General features: G+C 47.2%; 1 protein-coding gene across 6 annotated transcripts; it reads right to left on the bottom strand.

The window, feature by feature from the left end:
• Positions 1–122: 122 nt before the first annotated feature.
• On the bottom strand, positions 123–26,192 carry ITPRIP (inositol 1,4,5-trisphosphate receptor interacting protein). Of its 6 annotated transcripts, XM_027692187.1 has the most exons (5): positions 26,072–26,192; positions 21,057–21,150; positions 19,846–19,952; positions 17,660–17,816; positions 123–6,306 (listed from the first exon to the last, which is right to left on the bottom strand). In XM_027692187.1, exon 5 carries the CDS (start codon positions 6,291–6,293, stop codon positions 4,644–4,646), a length of 1,650 nt encoding a protein of 549 aa, XP_027547988.1. In that variant the 5' UTR covers positions 6,294–6,306; positions 17,660–17,816; positions 19,846–19,952; positions 21,057–21,150; positions 26,072–26,192; the 3' UTR covers positions 123–4,643. The 6 variants fall into 6 exon arrangements, with proteins under 6 accessions (XP_027547988.1, XP_027547984.1, XP_027547986.1 ...); XM_027692183.1 differs by lacking the exon at positions 17,660–17,816; XM_027692185.1 differs by lacking the exons at positions 17,660–17,816; positions 21,057–21,150.
• Positions 26,193–27,677: the final 1,485 nt, after the last annotated feature.

Raw genomic sequence — 27,677 nt, 5'->3', positions numbered from 1 at the left:
CGCAGGGATTCTGATGCTGGGCTCACTGTGCAAGTATCACACTGGAAATATCCCCACTCTATCCTTCTGCTCTCTTAGAAGCATTTTTGGGGGAGCAAGAAACAAACGAGACTTCACACTAATTTAGATTTTGTACAAGACTTTATTATAAATAAAGCTGCATGAGAAGATCTATACAAATTCAACAGTGTCCTGCTATAAAAGCAGCAGTTTAAGTACAGCATTGTCAATCAAGGAAGACCTTAATTTGGAGAGTTCTGGTGTTACTGCCCATCTCAGCTGCATTGCCAGACTACAGTTTTGCTTCTGAGCTAATGTATTACACACAGACCCCCAATCCTAAAAAAAGACAAGTAATAAATAAAGCTGTTTACTCGGCAGGCTCTTATGAGAGCCAACCCCTCAATGGTCAGCAGCAAAGTTGCTACAGGTGCATAAAGTCTTATTTCTTCACCACAGAGAAAACATTGCAAAGGCTTTGCATTAAAAATGTCTGGTGAACAAGCACCAAATCCTGCTGCTTGAATACTGGATAAACTTTTGGATCCTTTTGCTAAAATACATCTTTATACCCCTCTAAGACCTGTATATAGAGCAACTTGGAGAGAGAGAAGCTGTATTCTGTGGCTGCCACATAGTAAAGAGTGAACACACAACAGCTCCCCTTAGAAGACATTCAGCTCCTGAACAGCAATAACCTTAGACCAAGACATTTCCTAAAGGCAAATGGCTCCTGAGGCTAGGCTGTAGATCAGTGGCTGCTATCAAGCCACCACTAATTCCATTGCTTTGACAGAGCCTATAATAAAATATTAAAACCACAAGTTGAGGGTGGAGGGAGTGGTTGGAAAGCAGCAGAAGGCACTAGGAGTTCATCTATTGAATTCACCCAGTTAGCAAATAGCAAGAACAGTACTGAGACACAAGGAAGGGGTGCAGGACAGGCCATTTACCCTTCCCTAGAATGTCTTACAGAGATGCAGGCATTGCCAAAGACATGTTGTGTTTATGTCATACGCAGTTTGGTTTTAAAAGAACATTTTCCACTTTAAACCACAAACTCTCATTTCTACCTCCATCCTTTAAAGCTGCTTCCTATGAATGCCCACCCAGATTTCAGTCAAGGCAGAACTACACATGGGCAACACTAAAATGTTTTAGGGCATTTTTACTGCCTGACAGCTGATGGAGCTGAACTGTTTTATAAACCTTTTTTGTGAAATGTGAGTGTGGGCTTTTACTGATAGGGCTAGTACTTGTTGGGCAAAGATTTAATACAGGACAGACAAGGAAGTCCAAGGAATGATGTGCTTCACATCATGACCTCCTTGTACCACTGCAGAGGTCTGGTCCAAAGAAACGCTGTGTACCCACATCTCCTCTGATAGGACACTTCTATACCTCTGGTATATGGCTGACAAGGAAGATCTCTGCCCTGAGGCTCACTGGAGCACAGCTTATAATCACAAACCACTTCTTCCCCCCAGACAGGTATGCGTGGGTTTCCTTACAGCCTAAATGCACAGAACAGACCTCTTAAAAGGTGCTCAGGGCAAAATGAGCATATTGTATGTAGGAAAATTAAGCCAAGCAATTTCTTTCAGTGGAATCAAATCCATAAATTCATTGGTTCAGCTCCAGCTTGGTTTCAACTAAACCCCATGAGAACACTTCGGGGTCAGTTTGGGCTTAAGAGAGAACAGGCACACAAGTACAGAAAACAAAGAACAAAAGACTTAATCCACTTATCAGTTTAGGTTCCCTTTGAGTCTGAGCAGCAGTGCTTGGAGCTGTGTAAAGACGAGTTTGGGCTCGTTTACAGGCCCGTAGGACTGGCATTGCAAAGCTTTGTTCTGACATTTTAATAGGGGAGTTACCTTATTCTGTTCAACAGCCTTTTCTTCTCATGCTCCCCCTGCTCAACCTTATATAAAAGTTATTTTTCAACCCTGAATGTCATTTCCTGAGAGACCTGTGTCACAAATTTGTTTCTGTTCTTTGGACAGTCTAAATTTAGACTCCTGACAGGAAACGGCAGAGAAATTTTTATTTCTCTCTGGCTGGGCTAGGAACACATTTAGAACCAACTCCAACCACAACTTCTTCAGCGTGACCTGCCTGCCACCAGCCCATGCAAAGCTGGATCTGCTACAGGCACTGTGCAGTAAACCTGGGCAGGTAAAAATGGCAAATTGCTTGGATTTGCAACAACTTACACAGCTTCCTATGCAGCCTCCAGGCTGCAGTATTAGGACCCACCCTCCCTGTACCTCTGCTTGTCACTACCTGCTTGTCGTGTCCCCTGAGACTGCTCCTGCTCTCTTTCCAACTGGGGAAGGCTTGCTTGGCTGTACTAGTGAAAGCCAGGGGCTTACAGCACTCGTTAGCGTTAGCAATTAGTCCAGCCCTCTCTGCCAGCCCTGGCAGTCTCCCATCCCAGGCACTCATCTCCAAGGTTCTGAAGCAAGCACTGATGATCCAAGACTCTTTCCTATTGGCACTACTCACCAGACTCTCCTCTCCCATTTTACTTCCTACCTACCCCTTACTTTCTGCTCAGAGGTATCACTTAACTACCCAATAGCCGTCATAATAAAAGCCAAGAGAGGCAGCCATTTGAGCAAAGAGTTCCCTGTCCCCACCTGTGTTTTCTTACAAACCAGGTGTGGAGACAGGAAAAGCTTTCTCTGCCTTTGTGCGTAAAGTGTCCATCACTGGTGGTGGGACAGAGAAGAGCAAACATCAATGAAGCGGTGAAATGGTTTTTAGCAGGAAAAGGGAGGAGAGGGCATGACTATGGAGAGTTTGCTTATCAACAGGCTGGATAATAAGCCTCATGCTGTATGCTGTCCCCAGTAGTGATACAGGATTAAATCTTGTATCTGATATGATAAGAGAGGACCGATAAAAAGGGACCAATGGAATGTGGTAAGATCATCCCTGATGGGTCTCACCTCACAGAAAAACTACCCTCTTGTAAACAGGATTCAGAGAAGCCCTAGTGTAAAACTTTGCAGGAAATTCTAGTGTAAGAAAATGATAGCAAAGGCCCCTTAGCACTGGAACCCAGGCTTCTGTGACCAGCACAAAGCAAATCTGCACTGAGGCCCTGGCTTGGACCCTGCACAAAGCACACTGAAAAGGGTGAGGGTCTCCTGAGCCCTCTCCTCTAGCAAAGCCACCTTGCTGGGGCTGGGCAGCCCACTGGCACAGCAAACATGCTGATTCCTGAGGGATTTCAGTCATCTCCATTTCTGCATTGTTTGGGTTTTTTTTAGCATGTGCCACAAGACGCTCCCCTGGCTTGAAAGCCTGCAGCAGCTCACTAATCCTTCACACTCTCAGCTCAGCAAATTACAGTCTGCAAGCAGCAGCTCCTCAGAGCCTCATCAGAGCAGCAGTCTTTAAAAAGATTGAGGAGACCCTATAAGGGAGCTTTTGCCTGTGTATGTGGAGCAGAAGGCATATAACACTGATCACAAGGGAGTTGCAGAGACAGCACTGCCAAGCTCTACTACACGTGCACCTTTTTTATCCCTTCCTTCTCCTCCTCCTGACTCAGAGTGATCCTGCTGGCCTTGGCCTCATTAAAACCATGCGGGGAGATGCCCTCTCATTTGGAGGGTGGTTGTTCACTCCTGCTACCAGACTGCTGAGACTGGCTTCATTACAGGATAATTTTGGAGAACTGCTTCTTTTATGAAAGCAAAATCTATAGCAGTTATAGAATTAGAATAGTTTGGGTAGGAAGGGACCTCAAAAGATCCTGTAGTTCAACCTCCATTTTCCTTTCTTGGCTGTTCTCAGCCTTACTGCACCAAAGTAAGGAAAACAAACAAATAAACCAAAATGTCAGAACTCAATAGTGATGTTTCTTTTATCTAAGGTAAAAAAGATTCCTGTCCATTTGTCCATAGAAAATGGCCAGGAATATAAACCAGTAGCTATGTTACCATGGAAGACTCGAATGAAATGGTCTGAAGACACAGACCCTGCACCCTGTTACATCCTTCCACTGGAGATGAAATGTGCAGCATGCAGGGTGTTTTTGAAGGACAGGACAAGCCGTTTAAACTACCGCTGCAAGTCCCTTTGAAGTTGTGGTTGATTTAGGGATCTCCAACCAGTCCAGATGTTGTGCATGACCCTCCTCCTCTCCACACAAGCATGGAGTCTTATGTTGCGCTTCCCTTGGTCAGTGGCAGAGCTCCTCTTGTCTGTGAGCAGACAGACTCCTTTGACCCCGAGATCCTGTCTCTGATTCCTCCACCCTTATCTCCCTCTTCCAAAGGAAATGAAGTATTTGGCCACCATCACCCACCACCACTGTTTGCATTGCAGGTATCTGAATAAATTAGTTGTATTTGTTCCTCAACCACCACTGCAGCATGACTGAGGCACAATAGAAAAATATATTCTTAGCTGCAAAAAACTGAGCCAGCACAGCAGTGGAGCAGAAACCTACTTCAATACCACATCTTCCAGTTTCTACCTACCCTCCTCACCTTGCCTCTCCCTCCCTGCAGGAACCATGGCCCAGGACTGGTTCAGCTGCAGACAAGAAGCTGTACTGGCAAAGTCAATTGTCTCGAGGAGGCTTCAGAAAGTTGCCCTCTGGACTTGTGCTTAGAGTTTGGCTTTGGTTAAAGGGATTCCTTACGGATCCCATTGGTGTGTGCAAGGGGAATGTGCACTGTGTACTCATTTATTAGTGCAGACATGTTCCTGAGCATCTCGTGGAACGTGTCCACTGTCTTCCTGTAAACGTCCCTGCGTAGCACAAAGGGACGGAAAAGGTTGAGAGGCTCAGCCCTCTGAAATACGACTGGGAAACCCAGCTCTGCTGGTACCTTCCCATTGCCAATGAAGAAGTGGTAGAGCTTCTTTTCATGCAAACATTTCTCCAGGAATTTCAGCATGTCCTGTAGACGAGCCTCCAACTTCTCTGGGGCCCAGTCCTGACTGGGACGTGCCTGCAGAAGATGCAGCATCACTGTCTTCAGGTGGTAGTTGGTGAGCCCGCTTGGACCTGTGAGGCTGCACTGCTTCCCGTGGAGGAAGGAGAGGATCTGCAGGCAGCTGACATGGCAGGCATTGGCAGGCAGTGTTTTGGAGACCAGATGGATGAACCTCCTCTCATAGACTGCGAAGGTGAGAAACCAGTGAGTGCTGGAGGGGACATCTGCTGCCAGGCTGCTCCGAGGGAAATGGGAGATGAAGTAAACATCGGAGTTTTCATACTGCACCACAGGGGTGAGGTTGAAGGCAATCGATTTCCCTGATTTAAATTTTATCTTCAGGGCTCCTGGCGAGTCCAGGAGGCTGAAGGAAAGGTCAAATTCATACTTGTGGGAGATTCTGTTCCAGGCCTTGGTGACAGCAATCTGGAACCACTTCATGACTTGGTCGGCATCCAGATATTGAGTATTTTTGAAGCACAGGAGGTCTTCCATCTCACTGCTGGGCCTGGTAGTACTGACTTGGCTATGGAGGAGGCATAGCATATCTTCCCCTAGTTTAGTCTTGTCACAGATGCAACCTGTCACATCCTCATCTGCCCTGCACACCTTGATAGTGCCATAACCTTGTTCATCTGGGGGAAAAGAGTCCCCAGAGCACCAGGTCTGGCAGCGAAAGCAGTATGGCTCCGGGGGGGCAAAAGGCACTATCAGATCACAGACGAAAGGTTTACGCACTCTCCAGTTCTCATACATGCTCCCCACACCCATGCAATCCTCCACTTCCATGTCAGCATCCCGGTTACAAACACTCCTCAAGGCCTCCAGCAGGTCATCTGCAAAGCCTTCCACCATCTCCCGCATCCTGGCCATGTCTCCGGTGGTGCCCAGGATGCGCCTCTCATAAAAGCTGGCCAAGACAGCCTTGTTAGGGAAGGCTACTCCTTTAAATGCTTTCCCCAGGACAGCCATGTCATCCTCTTCTCCTCCTATGTCCTGCCAACTCCCTTCCTGGAAATCCTGCCTCCAGAGCTCGATCAGCAGGAAGATGACCAGGGAAAGGGCAGTCCACATATCCCATCGGACCTTTTCCTCTTTGGTTTCCTCCACTACCAATGCAGCCTTTTCCAGAGCCTTCTGTGTGGCTTCCTGGTCTGCAATCTCCTGCTCCAAGCGCAACTGTTCCAGCCAAAGGCTCTCCTCCCGCTCCTTCATCTTCTGGATGATTTCTTCCATGTTCTCGGGGACAGTGCCATTCTCCTTAGGGAAGAAGAGCGGGTGGTTGACGATAGCTGTAATCACCAGTAGGCACACCCGGAAGATTCCCACAGGCATGGCAGTTCCTTCCCTGGAAGAGAAAGAAAGGCAGAATGACCCATTATTCAGGGCATATTCCCTTAAGTAAGAAAAAAAAGAAAGAAACTTCCGACTGGAATAAAAACTTTGGCATCCTTTCTAGCCCTGAAAAAAAAGCTTGAGTCTAGAAGCTCCTAAGTGCATGGTGTTTTTGCAAGTTATCAACCAACTTCCTGAAGAGGCTTTATCAGCTTTTGGTGAGAATGAAAGTGGCTCTTATCAAGTGATCTTTGAAGAACAGAACTGTGAAGGCACTAGCTCCTGTCAACCCCCTGTGATGCTGCTGGGGCAGTGTGGGGAGGGCATGTTCATCCTCCTTCCCCTCCTTAAAATTCCTGGGACAGAAAGGGAAAGAAGCAGGAAGGACCTTGCCAGGTAAGAAAGCAGAACTGGAGATGAGCACTGCTTTTCCTCAACATAAGGCTGATATTGCAGATGTGGCAATGGCATAGGCAGGGCTGTCCTGACTACCTTCCATGTTATGCATGTCTGGGAAGCCACACAGCCTGCTTGGATCAGAGCTAACCTTCACTGCCAGTGCTGGTTATGTGCACCTGTGTGGGAACAAGCCTGCATGGTTTTGTGCTTCTAAAAAGGCACTACAGGCAAAGCTCTTCCTGCCTTTCAACACCATCAGGATCAGGCTGTGGCAAACCCTTCTGGCCTCCAGGATGCTTCATGATCACGGTCCCAAGAGAAAGGGAAGAAACAGAGACATTGTTAAACTGGAAAGGGTTTCTCTTAGCCAAGTGGTTTTAAAAGCATCAGGTTGTTTATTTTTGGTGCTTACTACATTACTGATCTGTGGAACACATTAGTAAACACCATGGCTTTGATGTAAGCCATCTCCCCCAAACACTCCCTTTAACAGCTGTGCTTGCAGCCAGCTCACTCCCATTGGAAGTGCCCTCAGCTTGGCTGTGAGGAACACAACAGCCATGTGCCCACAGCAGTCCCACAAGTCACCCCTTGCACAGGCCCTTGGCATGACTGAGCCCTCTACTGTGTTTTGGAGTGGCTTTGTGTGGTTATTGGCTCTGCTGTTCGAACCTCACATTTATTAAAGCCTTCTGTGCCATGGGACTCATGATGAAAGAATTTAATTCCCAACTTTTTAGAACATGGTCCCATTGCCGGAGTATCTGTCTGGTGCTGACAAGACCTCACAGAGGGCTGGGCCAGATGGTGCTTGGGCTGTTTCCTCCCAGGTGGCATTTCTGTTTCTGGAGGGCTGGCATCGCTATCAAGAGCCCAAGTGCCCGCGCAGGGCAGTACAACCTGAAGTTGTCACCCACTGCGGTGACGTAGAGAGCTCACCAGTCCCTCCTTCTGGCAACATCACTTCTCAGTCCCAGCACAGGAAGATCAGAAGAACAAAGCTGACAAGCAGGGATATTTCTTCTTTCAGCAGAAAGAAGAAATTTTAACAGCTGCTTTAATCCCTCAAAAGCGTGTTTGAGAGAGAAGGGTTTTTATTACAGAAATAAGGCTATCAATAAAATACCTAATCAATCAGACCAGAAATAGTAATCTCAGTCCTAACAAATCTTGTTGTGGGAATGAGGCTCTCTCACAGAAAGCCAAGAGATGGTGAGGTGCTCTGTGCTCCAGGAGCTGAGGGTGTAATTCCCATCCCCCTGCAATAGCTCCTTGCAGGCCTGAACTCTGCATATTTTGGTTTACAGCAATCCTGCTGTCCCAGCATCTGGGCAAGGAGAACATCTCTGGCAATCTCATTTATGCCTCCACAGGGCACACAATAAAGACAGATCCATCCCAGTGGACCTTGTTATCGTAACTACGCAACAAACTGTTGGCTTTTGACTGCAGGAACCCAGATTTCCTCCATGTGAGCATTTACTGTATATGGGAACTGTATCCTTCGGCATGCAATTATCTCTGCTTATGAGAGGGCTGGGACTGGAATAACAAGGGAAGGGAACAGGATTGAGATGCATTGTCCAAGCATCAAGAAAATTCACACGGTGCTCAGGATAATGCTACGTGCCCCTCCCTGTGCAACATCTACCAACTCCCTTTCTTTAGATCCCATGCACATGCATAGATAAACGTTCTTATGCAGTCATTTCTCTGGAGATGGTTTGCGGGCCTGTCTTGTCCTTTTTACATTTACATTAACTCTTTAATTCATCAGGCAATGAATTAAAGCTGAATTAATGCCCAAATCTGGGTGTTCCAGCTATTCTGTGAGCTCCATGCCTGGGCACATTTTAAAAATAAACTGTGGTCGCCCTGCATTGCAAAGGGCTTTATCAGTTTGCCGGGGCAGGGCAGGAAGTGCTGGTGAGTTCCTTTCCTTAGTGCTACGCTCTCGCAGACCACATGTGCTTTCCAAGCTTAAAAATAACATGGCCAGGGGCCAGGTGCCTCCTTCTTGTAGTCTTGACCAGGATGACATTGCTGCATTGCCCCGCTAGACCTCTGTCCCTGCAGATGGAATGTTTTACTGTTACCAGGTTACTTCTTAGATGCAGAAGGCTGAAAGAAGTCAGCTTTCCTGGGATCTTCTTGTAGTCTTCAAGACTCTCTCATGCCCAGCTGCCCATGGGCACACCACTTCCAGAAGTTACCTGTCCCTTCTGGTAGCAGAAGGGGTTAGACCTGGCATCCCCAAGTCCATCACTGGCCGGCTCAGCTGAATTCACTCCAGGTCACTGACATTCTAGGCTACCCCAGCTGATTTTGCAGGAGAGCAGCACACACACATCTCTTGCCCCAGCAAATTCTACAGGCATCAAACTCTGGAAGAGAGTCACTATGAAAACTGGAAGTGACAAAATCTTCAGATCGTATGAATCTGCAAGAGGCACGTCTGTTTTCAGCCTGAACACAGGAAGTCCTCCTGGTCAAAACTGCCCTTTTGCTACTGTAGCTATTCACACCAGAAAATGAAGCCAAACATTAACCTTAGTTAAGGCTTAAGATTAATGATGCTCAGTGATCAAGGTCAGTGGAGCCTGGCCTTGGCAGCAGTAAGGGTGGTATGGGCACAGCGTTCCCACATCTCATCACATGCAGCTTTCCTGGCTAATATGGAAAGACTCAATAATACAGGTGAAACCAGTAGCACTGCCTGCTACGGGGCTCCAGCTTTCCCCATAACAAAGGTCGCTCTTTTCCATTGCTTTTAACTTCAGCCCAAGCTATTTAAGCCTGATAAAAATATTTATGCCTGCTCTGGCTGAGACAGCTTTTGTGTGGGGAAGAGGGAGTGAGTCTAAATGTTTCCAAGCTGGAGACTAAGGAAGAGAAAAACCAATTTTTTAATCTATGCATCAAATTTACCAACATTTCAAGTATGGGGGAAAAAAAAAAGGTATTTGTAAGTTTTTAAACAGCAAGTTCTCAAAGGACTCTTCAGCCTTTTCCAAATTTCTCACCCTGCTATTTTTTTCCCGTTTAAAGTATGGACAACGTCCAAACTCAGTAACAGACTTACATCCACCTACCTGCTGCAGACCCTCTTGTGGCAGTCCCAGGGCTCCAAAGACCCCCGAGGAAGGGCGCTGTGGTCCTTGCTGCATCACAGGCAGGCCAGCCCTGCCAGCAGCCAAACCAGCCCTCCCTGGACCAGCTGAGAATGCAGAAACCCCACCTGTTGTGCTCCCATGGGCACAAAACAGAGAAAGGAGCAGCAAGACCAAGGAAAGCTGCTTGAGAAAGTGAGAAGGGCCAGGATATGTGAAGCCTCACTGTCTTGATGTAAAGCTCTGTCTCTGCTCACTATCCAGCATTTGATGGTACTTGTTCAAACCTGCCTCTGGCACCAGAACGAAGTTTTCTTCCAGGCTTTTCTAAGGTGCTCACTGTTCAGTGACTAGGGGCTTCACCAATTTTAAGGTTAATGACCGCTCTGAACAACCCTGGGAAATGAGGGGGCAAACACCATGCCACTCTCCAGCTGGGGAGTGAGGGCTCAGAGAGATAAAAGCAGCTGATCCCTCTGCTGCCTGACTAGAAACAACAATCAGCTACATCCTGCAGCACTTGGTATGTTCAAAGGCTCCACCAAGAGCACCTGCAGCCCTCCACCCTCAGCTCCCAGGTAGCTTAGGCCTCATCCTTTCAAGTCTGAAGCAGTCTTCCCACCTGGAGAATTGTGACCAGCCCTACAGGAGGTCCTGGATGATGCAGAGAGCCCCAAGAGAGGAAGGGGAAAGATGGCACTGCTATCACGCAGTTCAGGTTGGTGCCATGAAGCCACAAGCAGAAGGAGGCCAGCTCTCTCACTAGCTGATCTGAAAGCCCTTTGCTGCACCACCTGGTGATGTTTGGCTCACCTGCTCACCTGGAGCACAGTTACAGACAGTGTGGTGTAAGGAAAGGGAAGCAGCACATGAAGAAGCCTTCACACAGCCAGGCAGCAGCTCTACCTGCAGTTTCTGCCTTGAAGACACCCTCCTCACCTGGGAACATCACAGAGTTCATACAGGGTTTGTGTGGACCAACCTGAGATAGCTGCTGCCTTGTGGCAATGTGTGCTCCCCCTTCCCACCAGCCACCCTGCCACAGGGGATTTCCCTGCATGAGCAACAAAGTCCTTCACAGAGATGATGATGCTTAAAGTCATAACACTGTCCTGTCCATTCCATCTAAAATGTGCTCAATATCTGATGTACCCAAGCCTTCCTCACACTCTTGGACCTTCAGACCCTTTTACCTCCTGCTCAGCCTCGCAAAGGAAAAGGAGATTTAATTGGCAGCTTGCAACTTGCCTCTGTAGGCTGCTCATGTGCTCTGAGCTCAGATAACCCTCCATCTCCTCTGAAGACATGGGAGAACATTTCTCTTTCATAAGCTATCCCTTTCTTTACTCAAGAGTTCCCATACAGCTTTATTTTTTTCAGGGTTTTTATTCCCTTACATTTTGAATCCTGGGAAGCAAAACATGCTCTGGCCAGTGTTCAGCAATAAACCAGATAGGAGTGGGCTGAAGCTTTGATTCTTAAATTAGAAAACCCTAAGTCAAGCCACTGAATGCAGTTCAGTAATGCACTGGAACACGCCAAGACATCATTTACGACACACTTGATTGCTTCCTGCGATTGGGCTGACACAAAAGGCAGTGAATAGGTGGCTGCCACATTGTGTTTTGCTTTGGTAGGCTGCAAGAAAAGAGGCATTTCAAAGAGATGATAGAAACTACAGCTGGTTGGGAGGTTTTCTTTATTGAAAGCTGCCAAATTTTTGAAACCAGAAATTTCATGGGAACGAATACGATTTCTGACACTCTCACTGGAAAGGTCCTTGAGGCTTGGAAAGGACTCTGCTACTTGTTTTGCCTAGACAGATTAATAGCTCAAACCAGCCACTAACCTGCAACTGGGACTTTCTAACTGGGAAGATGTGAACCTCAGTCTGAGGGGTTTCATCCAGCCCAGCCATACTCCCTCATGGCTCAGCTTCTGGGAGCTACACGATTCCTCCTCTTGCTGTAAACAGTAAAAAAATTGCCTTTTGGCCTTTGAGTGTATAGTCTGAAAATGTTTCTGCTGCATTTTTGAAGATCTAGTCAAGAATAAAAGTGTGCTGAAAGCCCTTAGTAACACACTATGTCCTTCTCCAATCTGCAGAGACCATTCCCACCTCTGCAGGTATTCAGAGCTATGTCCAGCTGCCACTGAAAGAAATCATGTTTTTTCTTAGTGGGGACTACAAGCTCTGATTTGTAAGACACATGCACAATGGCAGAAAAATGGGAACTCCAGAGATATATGTCAGGATTATGGTTCCTGCCAAAAACTTAAAAAGATGCATTTAGACAACCTCATAGCATACTGCTGTTTTTCCACCATCTCCCTATCAATGTTTACAGAGCAGTCAAAAGGCCTTTTCTGGCTCAGGACAGGTGTTGAGTGCAGTTCTCCTTCCAGCTGCTGCACGGAAAGCCTCAGGAATAGATATGTGCTGGTTGGCTGTTCAAAGAAAAAGACAAAGGTACCACTAGAGAAAGCAATACCCTTGTAAAGATACCAGACTGGTCCTTCCCATTAGTTGTTGGAAATTTGTTGTTCAAATTTTGCCTCTTTTGCACTGAAAAGAATGAGAAAATTTTCATGTTTTAGTTTATATGCACATATTTTAAAAAGAGAGCTCATGTCTATGCTCTTATAGTCTGATCACTTACTTGGGATAACAGAAACTTCTGTTGAAGGCTCTCCTCCAAATTCAGGACAGACTAAAGTAATGTAAGCTTTGGTCTCCTTCACGGCCCCTGAGGTTCCTGCCCTCATCACTTTCAGGTCAACGCTCTGCTCTCCCGGTTTGACCTGAGCTTTCACAGGATTCGAGGAATTGATTTTGGCAGGACTTCACTGAAACCTGTCTTGCTCTCAGACCATTTTTACTGAAGAAGTATTATCTGGGGAGGCTCTGGACCCTCAGGCAGCTGGAGGGCCCTGAGAGCCAAGATGAACACTTCCACATACTGAAACACACCCCAGGATGACTAAGGGTCTATTGCAGAGTCTACCCCTCCCACACCACAGTGTACCCATTAGCACATGTGACCCTGCCCGGCTTTCACTTGGCACAGGCAGCAAGAGCCCAGGCACTTAGATGAGGTTCCTCAGCTGGCTTCTATCCTCCAGGACAAAGACCCCACTGCTGCAGTAAGGATGTGTCCCAGACCTATACAAAGCAATAAAGAACCCCCCCACACACTTCCCACTCTGCCCTCAGCTGTGACAGCACCAGCACAGCCCATCCAGAGATCACACAGCACGGGGCAGCCAGGAGAGGCTCCTGCTCTCCCATCTCTTGAGCACACAGTCAGCTGCAGCACACACAGCCCAGCCAAGACAATCAGGGGGGAAAGAATCCAGTACAGAGCCTGAGCAGCACCAACTTGTGCTGTTCTTTCCCCTGCTATGAATTAAGCTGTGTGCAGGATGCTGGTGTGATGAGCTGCTGGCTGGGACAGAGCAGTGCCAGCCACAGCAGCGATAACTCATGTTCTGATTTGTTTTTTGAGCATTAAATTGGTGCTACAGACAAAGTACCGAATTCCACTTGCCAGCACAATTGCAGCTGGTTCAGCACAGACAGGTGGGATTGGGCTCTGTCTTTGGCTCTCTACCAAAGCCGCAAGTGGGGAAGGACCAAATACACCAATATATGAGGTGCAGAGGCCTGGGTGTTGAGACTGGTAACACAACCACGTTTAAAACCAGAACAAGCCAGCTGGTCTGCCCGGGACTACAAAAGTCAGGTATGGCCAAGCAACTGCCCTCCAAATCATGCCTGGAAGCCCCACCCCAGATTAGCTGCTGGCCACAGCACAGCAGTTGGACAAGGCCACTTGCCTGATAGCTATTGTTTTGCTGTTTGATTGAGAACACGTTAGCCTTTTGTGACACTCGTGGACATCCTGTCCCAGGCCTGCTGCAGTGCCAACAGGGTCAGTCGCACAGCCAGAGTCGGACATCCTGCCCAACAGGTCTGCTGTGGACTGTCGGAAGCAATATTTTCCTCCTGGGGGTCACCAGATCAGGTATTTCCAAGGAAATGCTGATGCTCATCCTGTGTGCTGGACTAGATAGCCCTTCCTTCCCATGGACAGGCGGATTCACGGAATAGATAAGCAGTCAGCGGCACTGACAGTGCTCTGGAAGCAGACACTGCCATGCAGACCCAGGTCCAAACCAGGAGTGATTTTGTCAGCATCTCTTCAAGCAGAGCAGTGCTTGACTTGCCTTAGGAAAGACAGGGATTCTTTCTCTTGTCTTCCAGTTATTCATTACCTTTACCATCAGGAAGCTATTTCTCAGGCCTCATTAATTCTCCCTTGCTGCAGTTTGAAGCCCTAACATTCCAGTGACCACTGTGGGTAAAAGTAGCACAGATTGTTTCTTTTCTTCTTGCAGTATCACTCAGGATGTTCAGAGGTCCTCCCCTCCTGCGTCAGCTTTCGCTGCACACAGATGTATTTATAAGATATTGCCATAAAATGCCATGGTCTCCCTTGCTCCAAAGCCTACAGAGTACAAAGTTTTCTTTCTGGTTCAGGGGGAGCTATTCGCCTTCTAGGTCTCTTTTCCAAAACCCACAGATGTGGCACATGTTAGAATTTCAGTTTCATCAGCAAGTGGAGATTTATGTGGCCATTTCTAAGTCATTATTTCTCAGTGCATACAGATATCATGCCAGTAAAGCAAACATGATTCTGGCTCCCTCTTCCAGCCCCCAAAGCCAGCAGCCACCATTAAAGGCAGCTGTAACAACTAATAAACAAACACAGAGCCAGGTCATGCCTCCAGATCACTCACTGTTTACTCACTGCAAAGGTGGACCCAAGAGGAGGTGCCCATGGAGACCAGAAGACAAAGCTAACAGCATGAGGAGTGTGTTACTCAGCATCCTGCCCATTGCCTGAATGTGTTTTTTTGCTTTTTGACTGCGTAAGCCAGCTCAGCTCTTGTCACCAAGCAGCACATGGGCAGTCTGTGTAGTGCCCTGGGTTCTCCCTCGTACGACTAAGAAGGGATTTCACAAATTGGAACACAGTGTTGGCAGCAGGGGAGGCAGGAGAGGAAAGGTAGGAAGTGTGTATGTGGCTCCCACCCACGTACTGAGCTGTTGTAGTAGGATCACAGCCAGGAACAGCTTGGCTTTTTAAGCCAAATAAATTTTGTTTATTAACTGTGAGGAAAACAACTGGAGTAGACAGAACTTTTGTGGGTTTTGCTGGTTTTGGTTTTGATTTTTTTAAATTTTTTTTTAGGAGGAGAAAAGACACATACAAAGGAAAAAAAGTTAAGTTACCACCCTTACCTCCCCCTCAAACCCAACGTGATGGGAGCCCAGGCAATAGTTGGTCATTCCCTTGCACAATCTTTCATCAGCACAGATGGACACAACACCTCTCGTGCTTTACCAAGAGTCTGATAGTGTCAACCACAAGGTATGGAGCAATGTCACTGCACAGATGCTCTCTGGCCTCCACCTGGTGCTCACACTGGGACCCACTCTGGATGTCATCCCCTCAGCCACACAACATCTTGCACATGCAGGCAGCCATGGCTCACTGATCCAGTCTGGCAGTCACCTCAGGGAAAGGTGGTGAGAACACTAAAAAGAGTTCAATTGCCAAGATGTTTGCCCTCCTTTCCCTCACTTAATTCTCAGCAAGGCAGAAAGAACCCACATCAGTGTTGTTAAATCAGGCAGTGGCTACTCTGGCTCTCCTATCCCTAAAGTAAGCATATGCTCTGCATCCTCACACATCCAGCTTAACTGTACATTGTACATTCACTGAGACAAACACTTCGGTATTATAAGTGTTGGTGAAAACATCAGAAAGTTGATTTCCCAGCAGGGATACGCCACTCCAGCACATCTAGGAAAAGCACATGTGGATATTGGCATGGCTCAAGCATGACTTGCAGAATGATTACATTTTACATGTGAAACTATGAAGTTCCATTTCAGTCATGGAAAAATGAGCACTTATATATCACAGACAGTAGAAAGCACAGCAGCTGCCAGACAATTCCACACTGAGACGCTGAACAAAAACACGGCAAAAAGAAATTGTCATTGGAAGCTGGGAATTTGGCTGATCTGAGATCTTCTACTCCATCACAATTTTGATTTGGTGACAGTCAGGAGACCTGCAGGCCCAAGGATCTGCTTTAACAGGACTCAAAAACACTGACTGGGATTGAAGGTTTGTGTGATACTGGACTATTGTTTTGCTAACTAGTTACTGCTGTTTGTATTCAAACAACTGGGGAGGAACTGTATTTAAAAGCTGGCTATTGTAGCCAAAACGTCACCACAGAAATGAAAAGCAATGCTTTATTCCATTGCCTGAAATGCCAGCTTTTTTTATAAAACACAATATAGTTCCTTAAATAAAATAAAAATAATAATAAAAAAACCCCATCCCAACAGACTGTGAAAGGCCCTGCAGGGATGGGTAGAGGGTGTGGAAGGAAGAGAGAACAAGAAACAGCACTTTTAAACTGCATTGCCCCATTTCTTTGATTCCCACTAGGATGACTCCCTGATCTTTGCATTGCAGGGAGCCTCTGCAGGAAGAATCAGACCCTCTTACATTATTACCTGGTGACTCTAGAAAAGATCAGGAGAAACAAGACAAATGCTTTGGGAAGCAGTAATCCCAGTCCTGGCTCACTAGTCATAAACTTAAAAACTGCCAAGACAGACGCATGCACACAAATATGTTGGCTGCAGAGTACTGCTGGCTAACCCTGCTTTTCAAAATGAGTTTGAATAAATAAAAAGCAGCAGAAGAAAGCAAAGTCATACAAGAAAACAAACTGCCCCACTTCCGTGCAATATTTACATGAAACTCATTCTCTCAACACCCGTGGCCACCAACTCAGAGCCATTTTCACCCAAGGGAATGACTCAGAGACCAGCCTATTGCCACATGTACCCATATTTAATAATTTTCATGTGCTCTTTGCTCAGTCCCCTTTTCTTACCAACAAAAGGAAACATCTCTAAGCTCTTTCTTTCCTTGAGGAATTTGTAAACTGAATTCTGGGAAGAAAAACTCAGAAAAGGCTCAACAGGGTAAAAGCAATGTAACTCGCACTGCTGTAACAGAATTATCGAACACACATATTAAGGCTGTGAAGCCACGTGGTTTTCATTTGGGATGTGGGGTGAACACATAGCTTGCTTCCTTTATAACATAAGCACAACAAAGGAAGGCTTTGTTTGAAAGCCAAGGAACAGCCTCTCTGCACACTTAAAGGCTAAGTTACCACGTAATGGGAACTGTGAGTCATAGCTGTGGGGCCCCTGCTCATAGGCACAAAAATCCCCTCTGCTGCAGCAGGCAGGGAGCTTAGCAAGGAGTAAAGACAGCTTCCAGCTTCACGTGGAAGACTCAAAGTATCCAGGACTAGCAGCAAATACAAGGCTGAGCTGAGAGCACATGTTGTGGATGACTTACTACACAAACACGTTCCTTTCAGTCGACATTTCTTCCTGTAACTCCTTCAGAGCATGAGATCATAACCCTGCACCTATTCCAAGAGCACGATGCAGCTATGGGTCAACAGGGAGGTGGAACACACATCATCCAAGCACCTTCAGACCATCTTTTGACTTTGGCAGCAGAAGAGAGTGGCCATGATACTTAGACTGAGCATAGCCAGTTCACTAGGTAGGACTGCAGTACCGCTCTATGTCCTTATGTCACCCAGTGTGCCGATAATTTATGTCAATGTGCCTACAGTAGGGGAGGCTCAGCTGGTGGATTTCAGCTACCAAAAATAAAGATGAAGACATCCCTGTCATCCTTGCCCCTACTTGACTGGAAGAAAAAGATAAGGGTCATCTTCACTTACCATGAATGACTTGCAATCTGCAGTGCAGAAATGTCTGTGCTGCTGAAATTCAAGTATTTTCCCTCACATTTCCAACAGTCCCAAGCTATTTGGATGCTTAATCCCCAGAGGCCTTTAAGAATCAAACTCTCCTCCGAAACCAGTGGCAGTAAGGTACCTGAACATCCAGGAGGAAATAGACTATGATCTAAGCATTCTGGACAAAGATACACAAGACCAAGCCCCTCTGGGAAGCACTGTAGTGTGTATATCAAGCACCACTTTTTAAGCTTGAGAACATCTCCTTAGCTCCACCTCTGGTGTGTGTTAACAGAAAAGAACTTAAAAAATAGGGAAAAAAGAGGTCTGGAAAAGCAATACAGTTTCTTCCCTCTGCCTATGCATGGCCTACACTGTGCCTGGATGGTTTCTGGCAAGTCTCTATCTACTTTGTTCTGAAAAACTTCCAGTGAATCTCTGCCTCCCAAGGCAGTCTAGACTACTGCTTAACTGCCCCTACCTGTAGGAAAGTCTCCTTATCACTGCATGTGCTTTCTCCAAAACAAGCTGTTTTGGATCCCTGCTGGGATTCTGGCACAGGCAGGCAGTATCTTGTCTTAGGGAACTACTCACCTCCCTGCAGACATTGTGGGAACCATTTGCTCCCACTCCTCATCAGGTGCTCATCATATGTCACCAAATCCTCTGCAATTTGGAAGAACTGAAAGCAAGGCACTCTGAAGCCAATTTACATTGTTTTCATTTGGGTTTGGCCACAAACTCTATCTTTTCAACTGACTGTGCCCACCATGCCTTGAGGCAACCCAGAGAAAGATGAGTTGGTTACACAGGTGGCTCAGCTGACACCTTACAACTGGTCAGACACAAGAACCTTCTCTACGTGCTTTTCCCCCTGGTTTTGAAAGTGAAGGAACAGTAACAGTTTTCCTTTGCCAGGCAACCAGAATAACCATATGAGTCAGAGGCTGTACCTAACAGGGCTTAAATTCTGCAACAGTTGGCTGCAATGGTCCTCATCCCTGCCAACACCATGCCTGGTTTTTCTAAGCATGGCAGTGGGATGGATCAGATGCTTTCCCTATAAATGCTGAAAAAGCATCTCTGCCTTGAGGCAAATATTACTGATACAAATAATGTGCTAGATCAGCCAGAAAAACCTGCCTCTGAAAGATGGTGAAGGGAAAGGAGAAAGAGAAAGAGCTTCATTTACACACAGGAGAATGGCAATGGGCCAGCTCTCACAGCTTTGATCAGGGCTGGAGGAGCATGCCAGGGAACGCTGCGAGTTGAGCTTTGCTAGGGCAGAGCAGCCGTTTGAACTCTGCGATGGGAAAAAGGGGACAGACACCACCCAACACTGATCCAGAATAAATAAAAGAAAAAAATCATGAGGAGAACATGAACTAACAGGTACTCGGAGCCAAAGCAGGACATTGTGGCAGCCAGGATTGCTTCTCTGGCGGCTCCCTCTGTCATCAGCTCCAGTTCTTTCCTTCCCACCACTGGTACCCGCAGAGCCTCCTGTCACGCACTCGCAGAGCAGCAGTACCAGACATCTTGGTTTCACCCAGCAGTTCTCCTTTCAGCATGTTTTCAGGGGTTTTGATACAAACACAAAAACTCTACACATTGCTGGCTTGTGGCTTTTTTCCCTTCAATCTGGCTGCCTCTGCTGTCACCCTTGATCATCAGGAGACTGTTCATGCACTTCCATGCCTTTGCTCTCTCTCTAACACTTGGAAGAGTGGGGATCTAGTATTTGCCCAGTCTGGGTGAGGTACCTCTGGCAAGTTCTCCTGCACAACAGAAAATGCAGCAGTAGCTGATGTTGGCAAAGTTTTGGACCTGTTGGTTCCCTTTTGCCGTCACTCTCTGACTAGATCCCAACCGTAACAAGCAGTGAGATAAAAATAATTTTATACTGAAAGTCCAAAAGAGAGAAGCTTTTAACACTGATCTTCTACACCGAAGCCATTTCCAAATTAAACTTTCACAACATTGCTACTTTTACTTTGCGAGAAGCTGTCTGAACCTTGCTGTTGGGAACATTTACTAAAATATGAGCCACACCAATCTCCTTTCAGCATTTTTGCTGCAAGGCTCAAGATCTCCTAGTGAGAGCCCATCAAGACGCTTTTTTAAATCACATCAAATCTGGAAGGAAGAATGACCCCTGGAGCACTTACCTGCTACACGGCTTTGCAGGTGCTCATTAGGCTTCACATTACTACTGCTGCCGTGATGCAGAGAAGACTATATTCAGTCACCCACTGCTGAAGCACAGCCAGGAAGTCTGCAAAACACAAAGTGAATGAATGAGGAAGTTCAGGCAGCAGTTGGGTATATAAGGCAGTTATCTAAACTAGGAATTGATTAAAAAAGAGATTAACTCACCCCCTTACCTAATAAAATTATCATAAAAGCTCAAGAGACCAGAAATAATCAGTTTGAAGTGATCAGGGGAGAGTGACAATGCTGCTTCTCCCATGGGAAAGTGTGCAGATCACACTGTGGGTCTGCCAGCCTTGCAGACATGTTGGCAAGCAAGGACCTCCCTCCTCTGACTCCATCCTCACCCACCAACCCTCTCCTTTTAAAATGGATTAGGGTCAAATTAGCAGCTGCATAAGTGCAAGGGCTGGGACAGTTTTGTCTGGGATTGGTTTGTCTAGAAAAGGCATCTGGCTGCTGTAAGCAGCTTGTAAGGTAGAAATACTTGCTCGGGGAGCTGGGTTTAGAGAGCTAATGGGAGAAACAGAAAATACAGAAGAGGCAGGAAATAAGTCTAAGAGCAGACAGGAAGATGTGAAACACTGAACCGCAAAAGACAAACTACCATATTTTAGGAGAGAGAAGTGAAAAAATTTTATATGCAACAGGAAAAAAACAAAGTCCCCCAACCAAAAGGAGGAGAGGACCCAACAAGTTGGTTGCAGGTAGATGAAGGAGATATTACCCAGCTGCACAATGGGCTGGGGAACAGGTATCCACCACCCTCATTTCCAGCTGCTACCACCACTTCAAACCTTCCAACTGTCATCCAAAGCCTGATGAAATCATGATCAGTGTGGGCTGAGCTGGGCTTTGGAGCTGGGTATTTTAAGGGCTCGGTATTAGGTTGATGCAACCTTGTTCTTCCGAGCCCCTTCACTTCGCCTCCCTCCTCCCACGTACCTTCTTTGACCAGACCGTGTGTACAGTTTCACTTCTCTCTTTCTGTCTTCTGAGAGGCCAGATTGAGCAAATGGGCTCTGTTCTGCCCTGCCCTGCCCTCCCAGCTTTCAGGGCTGCAGGTGCCTCTGCTCAACCAGTGCCATGACACTGCCAGCAACAGCACAGACTGCCAAACACAGGAGCAAGACACCCCAAACCCCAAAGGTCTGGATTTGCACTGTACCTTCACAATATCCTAGTGGATGTTTGCAAGCCCTCAGGGCCAGCAACGCCTGGTCTCATGGTGGCTCAGGCTCAGTAAGGTGCAGCAGGTGCTTCTGCTTGGAGGAAACAAACTATGAAGTGCTGTGTGGGTACTGCTGCTATGGGAATTGCACAACCTCACTTGTTAAATTAATTTTTAAATCTCAAAAGAGAGAGTTTAAGTTAGGGTCTCCCTCAACTATATGTGTATAGATGTTGGAGAGACCTTGACTGAACCTTAGGGGGTGGTCTAAGGCCACTTACAAGCAGGTCCTTCTCAGCAGTGGGTGTGCCTGTTGTGCACCCTCACATACCAGCACAAACCTCCTCTCACTCTCTTTGAGGCAGTCACAGAGTCACAGAATGGTTTCGGCTGGAAGGGACCTTAGAGTGCCAAGTTCAAACTCCCCTGCCATAAGCAGGGATGCCACCCACTAGACCATGTAGCTCCAAGTCCCATCCAGCCTGGCCTTGAACACTTTCAGGGATGGGGCAATCACAGTTTTGCTGGGCAACCTGTTCCAGTCCTCACCATCTTCCAAGCAAAAAATTTCCTAACATCTAATCTAAGTCTCTCCTCTTTTAGTTTAAAACTGTTCCCCCTTGTCCTATGACTTTTTGTCCATGTGAAAAGTTGCTCTACCTTTTTGTAAGACCCTTTTAAGTACTAGAAGACTGCAATGAAGTCTCTCTGGAACCTCCAGGCTGAACAGCCTCAACTCTCTCAGCCTGACTTCATTGGAGAGGTGCTCCAGCCCTGTGATCATCTTTGTGACCTCCTTTGGACATGTTCCAACAGTTCCTGTACTGAGGACCCCAGAACTGGATGTGGCAGGTGGAGTCTCATGAGAGTGGAGTCTCATGAGAGTGGAGTAGAGGGGAAGAAGCCCCTCCCTCAACCTGCTGGCCATGCTGCTCTGGACGGAGATCAGGACACATTTGGCTTTCTGGGCTTCAAGTGCACATTGCTGAGTCATGTACAGCATTTCATTCATGAGAATCCCCAAGTCCTTCTCTGCAGGGTTGCTCTCAACGAGTTCTTCTCCCAGTCTGTCCTCATATCTGGGACTGCCCTGACCTAGGTACAGCACCTTGCACTTGGCAGAAGTGCAATTTCATGAAATTCTTGTGGGTCCACCTCCCAGACTTGTCCAGGTCCCTCTGGATGACATCCCTTCTCTCTGTTGTGTCAACCGCACTGCTCAGCTTTGTGTCATCTGCAAACTTGCTGAGGGTGCACTTGATCTCACTACGTCACTGATAAACATATAAAAGAGCACCAGTCCCAAGACAAAACCCTGAGGGACATCACCAGCCTCCACCTGGACAGAGAACCATTGACAACAACAACTCTCTGGTTGCATCTACCCAGCTAAATCCTTATCCACCAGTCAACCTTTCCAATCCATACCTCCCCACTCTGGAGATCAGGATGTCATGTGGAACCATGCCAAAGGTCTTACACAATTTTAGGTAGATGACTGGTCAGTCTTCCCTTGCCAAATGTTGCAGCCACTCCATCATAGAAGGCCACCAGACAGGTCAGGTATGATTTGTCCCTAGTGAAGCCATGTTGTCTTGGATCACCTCTTTGTCTTGCATGTGCCTTAACACTACTTCCATGAGGAAGCCGGAGCAACACAGCACAGTGTTTGTTTTGAGTCAGCCCTATATGAGAGCCTCCTCTCCATGACAGAAATCAAAGCTGCCCCTGCTCCAGTGAAGCTCAGCAGCTACTCTGGCCTTCAGGTCATGGCAGTAAAACCCGTTTGTTTTGCTGAACTGCTGGTCAAGGTTGGCTCAGCCAACTTCTCATGGCCCACACATGTGTGTAAGTACAAACAAGCTAAAAAAAGAGTCCTGCTGCAGCTGCACCCCAGGCCAGCTCTCTGTTCCTCAGGCTGCTTAAAGCTTGGCTACCTGCCTCCCTGCCTATTGCCCACGCTGAGGACTGAACAGGCAGGAGGTTTTGCTTACACAGCTGAGCTCACATCCCTGCAAAACCTGGAATTCATGGTTGGGCACATGACAATGCTGCCCACTGCACACCCTGGTCACGCTCCCTCCAGCCTGAAAACCAGAGTCTCTACCTCTCTCCATCACCCAGCAATTACATGTGCTGATGGAAAGTATGCCGCCTGGCAGCAAACCTGCTTTTTCCCCAGTATAAATGGATTATAATAACACTTGGGAGAGAAAGAGCTGGCCCACCCAACAGTCCATTTTAAAGGGGACCTAAAAGGACAAGCCAGAAGCTTTTTTCAGCTTCCTTTTCCATTGCACCATTGCTATGGATTGCAGTTGCAATTCTGCAGAGCAGAGTGTGCCGGACAGGACAGCACAGAACAGCTGGGAGACTCATGCAGACTCTTCATGGGGTTCATATACTGCTTCTTAATGTTCACCTTGTCAACAGAGGCTAAATTTAGCTTAAATTTTGCCAGGATATTTGTTTTAGAGGGGATGCAGATGTGTCAGAAGAAAACAATGCAACTGAGAAAAATAAACCACCCCTTTTGTGGCGTACCTATTGCACTCAGGGAACTAATTTAAGCTATGAGCCAAAAAAAAAAAAAGAAAGTACACCACAATACAACCCATTAAGTGTGTTTCCTGATATCATGTTGTGTTAATTACTTTGCAAGCAAGTTCCAAGACACTGAAACAACAGAACAACAGTCAGCAGGTAGACAGTTGCAAATGGCAGTCTAAAATTGTCCTTTTGAAAAACATACAGCTTTTCTTAAAAAAAAGGGCAGAAATTATTTAGATCAGTTTGTGGAACACCAGTGTTAGGTTTCTGCAGATCAGATTCCCTTCTCCCGTTACTCATTGCCATGTAAAAAGAATCACAAGCACTGGCATCCTTCTGAGACATCATGCAGAAACACACAAAAGCCCTTAATGCCATGCATAGAACCAACAAAAAAACAAAAGGGGAGCAGACATGCAGCTTTTGGTGGCCCTAGTCATCAGATGGCCTGAAACAATTACTAAGGACAACCAAGTTCCCCAGTCCCTGACCAGGGCTATTTAGTCTGACTTGAGACAGAGAGGGTAGTGTGAAAAAAAAGAAAGGTTGTTCTTAGTAGATTGTAATGCTTCAAGCAACAAAAAGAGGAAGACAGTTAGGTGGGGAGGGGCCACCGCCTGAGCTCTTGATAAACAGGTACAACGCCTTTGGTGTGCACAGGTCTCTTCCTTGCAGATGCCACTAGTGTAAACACAGACCAATGAGTCCTGTACACCCAAGTCATGCAAACAAAAAAGTGTCATCTACCAGCTGGGAGCCAAGAAATCCTCAGGCTGATCCCAATACTAACACTGACTCTCTGAGCTTTGGCAAATCAATTCACCTCTCTCCACATCTGTGGCAATCACACTTAATGCACGTGTGTGCACTTCCCACGTGGGAGCAGCATGAAGCATCTATTGTGCTGAAAACAAGGAAGAGAAGGCTTGAAGTTTCCATTCCTAATTTCTATGCTCTGCTTTTCCTTAAGGACTGAGAGAGCATCTTTCACATATATCAAGGAGAAACTGTTTTTAAAAGCAGATACCTCTGAAGGTAGACAGAATCACTTTAGTCAGAGCTGCAGAGGAGAATTATCATCATCACCAAACTGAACTAAAAAACCTTGCAAACTAAGGCATCCTACACTACAGCGGCTCTCCTGTCCAAGTGCTGCTTTCATGGCAGCTCATGTCCTTGCCTGGCAGCCCATGGCAAACACTGGTGCCTGAAGGAGATGCGCTGAGTATGGGTTAGGCTTACAGTACTCATTAAAAACATGTTAATAGTAATGTTCGCCTAGAGAGACTGCTGCTGCTCATCTTGCCTGACCACATAACAGACACCAATAGCAACGTGTCCTGTTTTCCTGAAGGATTTCAGTATGGCATTTCCCAAGAGAACTGCTTCAGTGGCAGATGGCCAAGTTGGAGTGCCAGGGCCATTAAGGCTCTGGTTCTGCATATCAGTTTTACAGCCCTTGACTTCTACTATCCCAGTCCTGGCTCACTCTGGTTTGAGCTACAAATACATGATGGCCACTTTCAAAAACATGCCCACACAAAAGAAGACCAGCTCTACTGAAAATATCCCTCCTTCAGCTCTACTGAAAACATCACTCCTTCTCTCTGTGCTCACTAGTGAGACGTAGTGTAACTCAGAAGAAAGACAAGGAAGTTTTAAGCCCATGCCCTGTAACACTGAACACGCAGCAAAGCTCAGCGATGCGTTCTGGATGGACTGCACATGCCCGAGGTCAGCGCTGGCCCGAGGACCCCATGTCCCCAGCAAAGAGAGGTGGCCGAGAGGTCCCTCGGGCTCGGTCCCGCAGAGGGTCCCTCCGCGCTCCTCCCAAGGGGCTTTGGCCGCTCTCCCGCCGCTCCCGGGGCCCTGGGAGCGGGCACCTCCTGCCCCCCGCGCTCGGCTCCCGCCTGGGCTGCAGGGACAGGGATGCCGAAAGCTCTGCAGAAACTTTGGTGGGCGCAGCAAGCTGCCTCAGGGGCCCGATCCTGCCGGTGTCCCGGTACCCACCGAGAGGAGCCGCTTAGGCACGGAAAACGAGCCAAAGGCAAAAGTTACTCCGTAAGGAGAATCCGGGGGGCAATCACAGCAGCGCGATCCGCTGCGGGCAGCCCGGCACGGCCCTTCCCCACCCCTCGGCACCCCTCGCCCCCCGGGGCTGCACCCCCCGGACCCCCGGGTCCCCGCACGACACTCACCGGGCCGGGCGGGCTCGGCCGCCGCTCCCGGGGCGGTCCCCGCACACCGGCGCTGTCGGGGCGGCGGCGGCTCCGCTCGGCGAGGGGCAGGAGCCCGCCCAGCCCGGCCCGAGCGGGCGCCCTCCGCTCTTTGGTTTGTTGTTTCTCTCCTCCTTCAAACCACCCCCGCCAGCCCCAGGAGCCCAGCCATCCTCCGGCGGGCGGCAGCGAGCAGTCTGATCTACCCCTCGGCTCCCCCCATCAGCTTCCCAGATGGTTTCGTACCGAGGGCACGGAGGACGGAGAGGAAATGCGCTCATCTTGCTTCTCGGATGTATTCTGACCTCCTGGTGGTCGTGCCTGAGAGTCAGGAAAGCAGCTGAAACACGTAACCTCGCGTACAGCTCTTATCAAAGCGAAGGAGCAGATCCCAAGGATACCGAACTATTTTCCTGCTCAAAGGTGGCACAAGTAGAAACTAACATGCCTAACATCCTTCCAAGGCACAGAAGTCATGCTAGTTTCCTTAGAATCACAGCATATCTTGAGTTGGAAGGGACCCATGGGGATCACTGAGTTCAACTCCTGGCCCTGCACAGGACAACCCCAGGAATCACACCATGTGCCTGAGAGTGTTGACCAAATGCTTTTTGAACTTGGACAGGCTTGGGCCTTGTAGGGGTGGCACAGCAGTATTAACTAATGATAAAGGCCACGGTAAAGGTTTTTCAAAAGTGTTTTCCAACACTGCCCTCATTCTGAAGGCCATCTTCTTATATTTCTCACAGAAATAAGTTTGCTCAACAAGTATCACTTTCACAAAGAAGACTAAGGGCACCAAGTCTGAGCAACAGCATAGGGACATCTGTCTGATTTAGAGAAATTATAGATCCCTTTATGGCACCCTTCCTCTTTCCACAGCATTGCAACAACTGGCTTATATTACCACTGGTCTGGCATGTTGCACGTTCTTCACCACTGCTGCTTTGATTTTTTTTTTTAAGTTCGGATGGTGGACATATGTGGTGGTAGGAGACAATCTCTGTGTTATGCCACACTAAGACTTTGCAATATCAAGAGGGCACCAGGCAAATGTGGTGGCACAGCTTTATTTTGTAGCTGGCTAGTTCATGAGTAATAGCTGGGACTGTTAAGTCAGCCCGTTCTTTGTATTTCCTGAAGTGCTTATTGAATTAAGTAACACTTTTAATGTTACTCAGAGGGTTTGTGTTTGTAAATTTGTGTGTATGGGTATTATTTCCTTAGTGTCCGAATCAAGTTTATTCAGGTTGATGAGCAACCTGGGTGTTGTTAGTACATTTCTTCGTCATATGCCCTAATCTGTGGAAATCATCTCCAGCAAGAGCAATACTGAAATCTCCCTACTTCTAATCTGCAGGACTCAGCCTGTCTTGTGCATTATTTATTTCCCCTGGGAACTTCACAACAGCAGGAGGAGAGAAAACAGCTCCTTCACCAGGATCTCAGCTATTCATCACCTAAGCCAAGGGAAAATGCCTATTAAATATCACCTGTATAAAACCCAACAAGGTAGTAATTACTGATGTATATGTATAGAAATACACATTGGACAATACAAATCACTAGGGGTTACAGTGACTATCATTTACATGCATCTGCAAAATTTCTCTGGGATACAGGGGAAAGACCTGAACATTTTTCAAAGGAAGACTCACATCCCAACAGATTATATTACATATCCACCATCTCGTTCAGGATCTACTTTCTGTGCCACCTAAGATGGTATAAAATTATGATAACAATACAATACATGTAAATGGAAAAGTCAAACCAAGACAAATTATTTGATTTGTATTAGTTTATTCTTTATGCAGTTCAGCAGTCTGAAAGAGGAGGGAAAGCTTGAAGC

The sequence above is a fragment of the Neopelma chrysocephalum genome, unplaced genomic scaffold (genome assembly GCF_003984885.1).
Source record: "Neopelma chrysocephalum unplaced genomic scaffold, ASM398488v2 Primary Assembly neopelma1_85, whole genome shotgun sequence".
Lineage (NCBI taxonomy): Eukaryota > Metazoa > Chordata > Aves > Passeriformes > Pipridae > Neopelma > Neopelma chrysocephalum.
The sequence above is the reverse complement of the archived record's forward strand: the minus strand, read 5'-3'. Positions and strand labels throughout refer to the sequence as shown.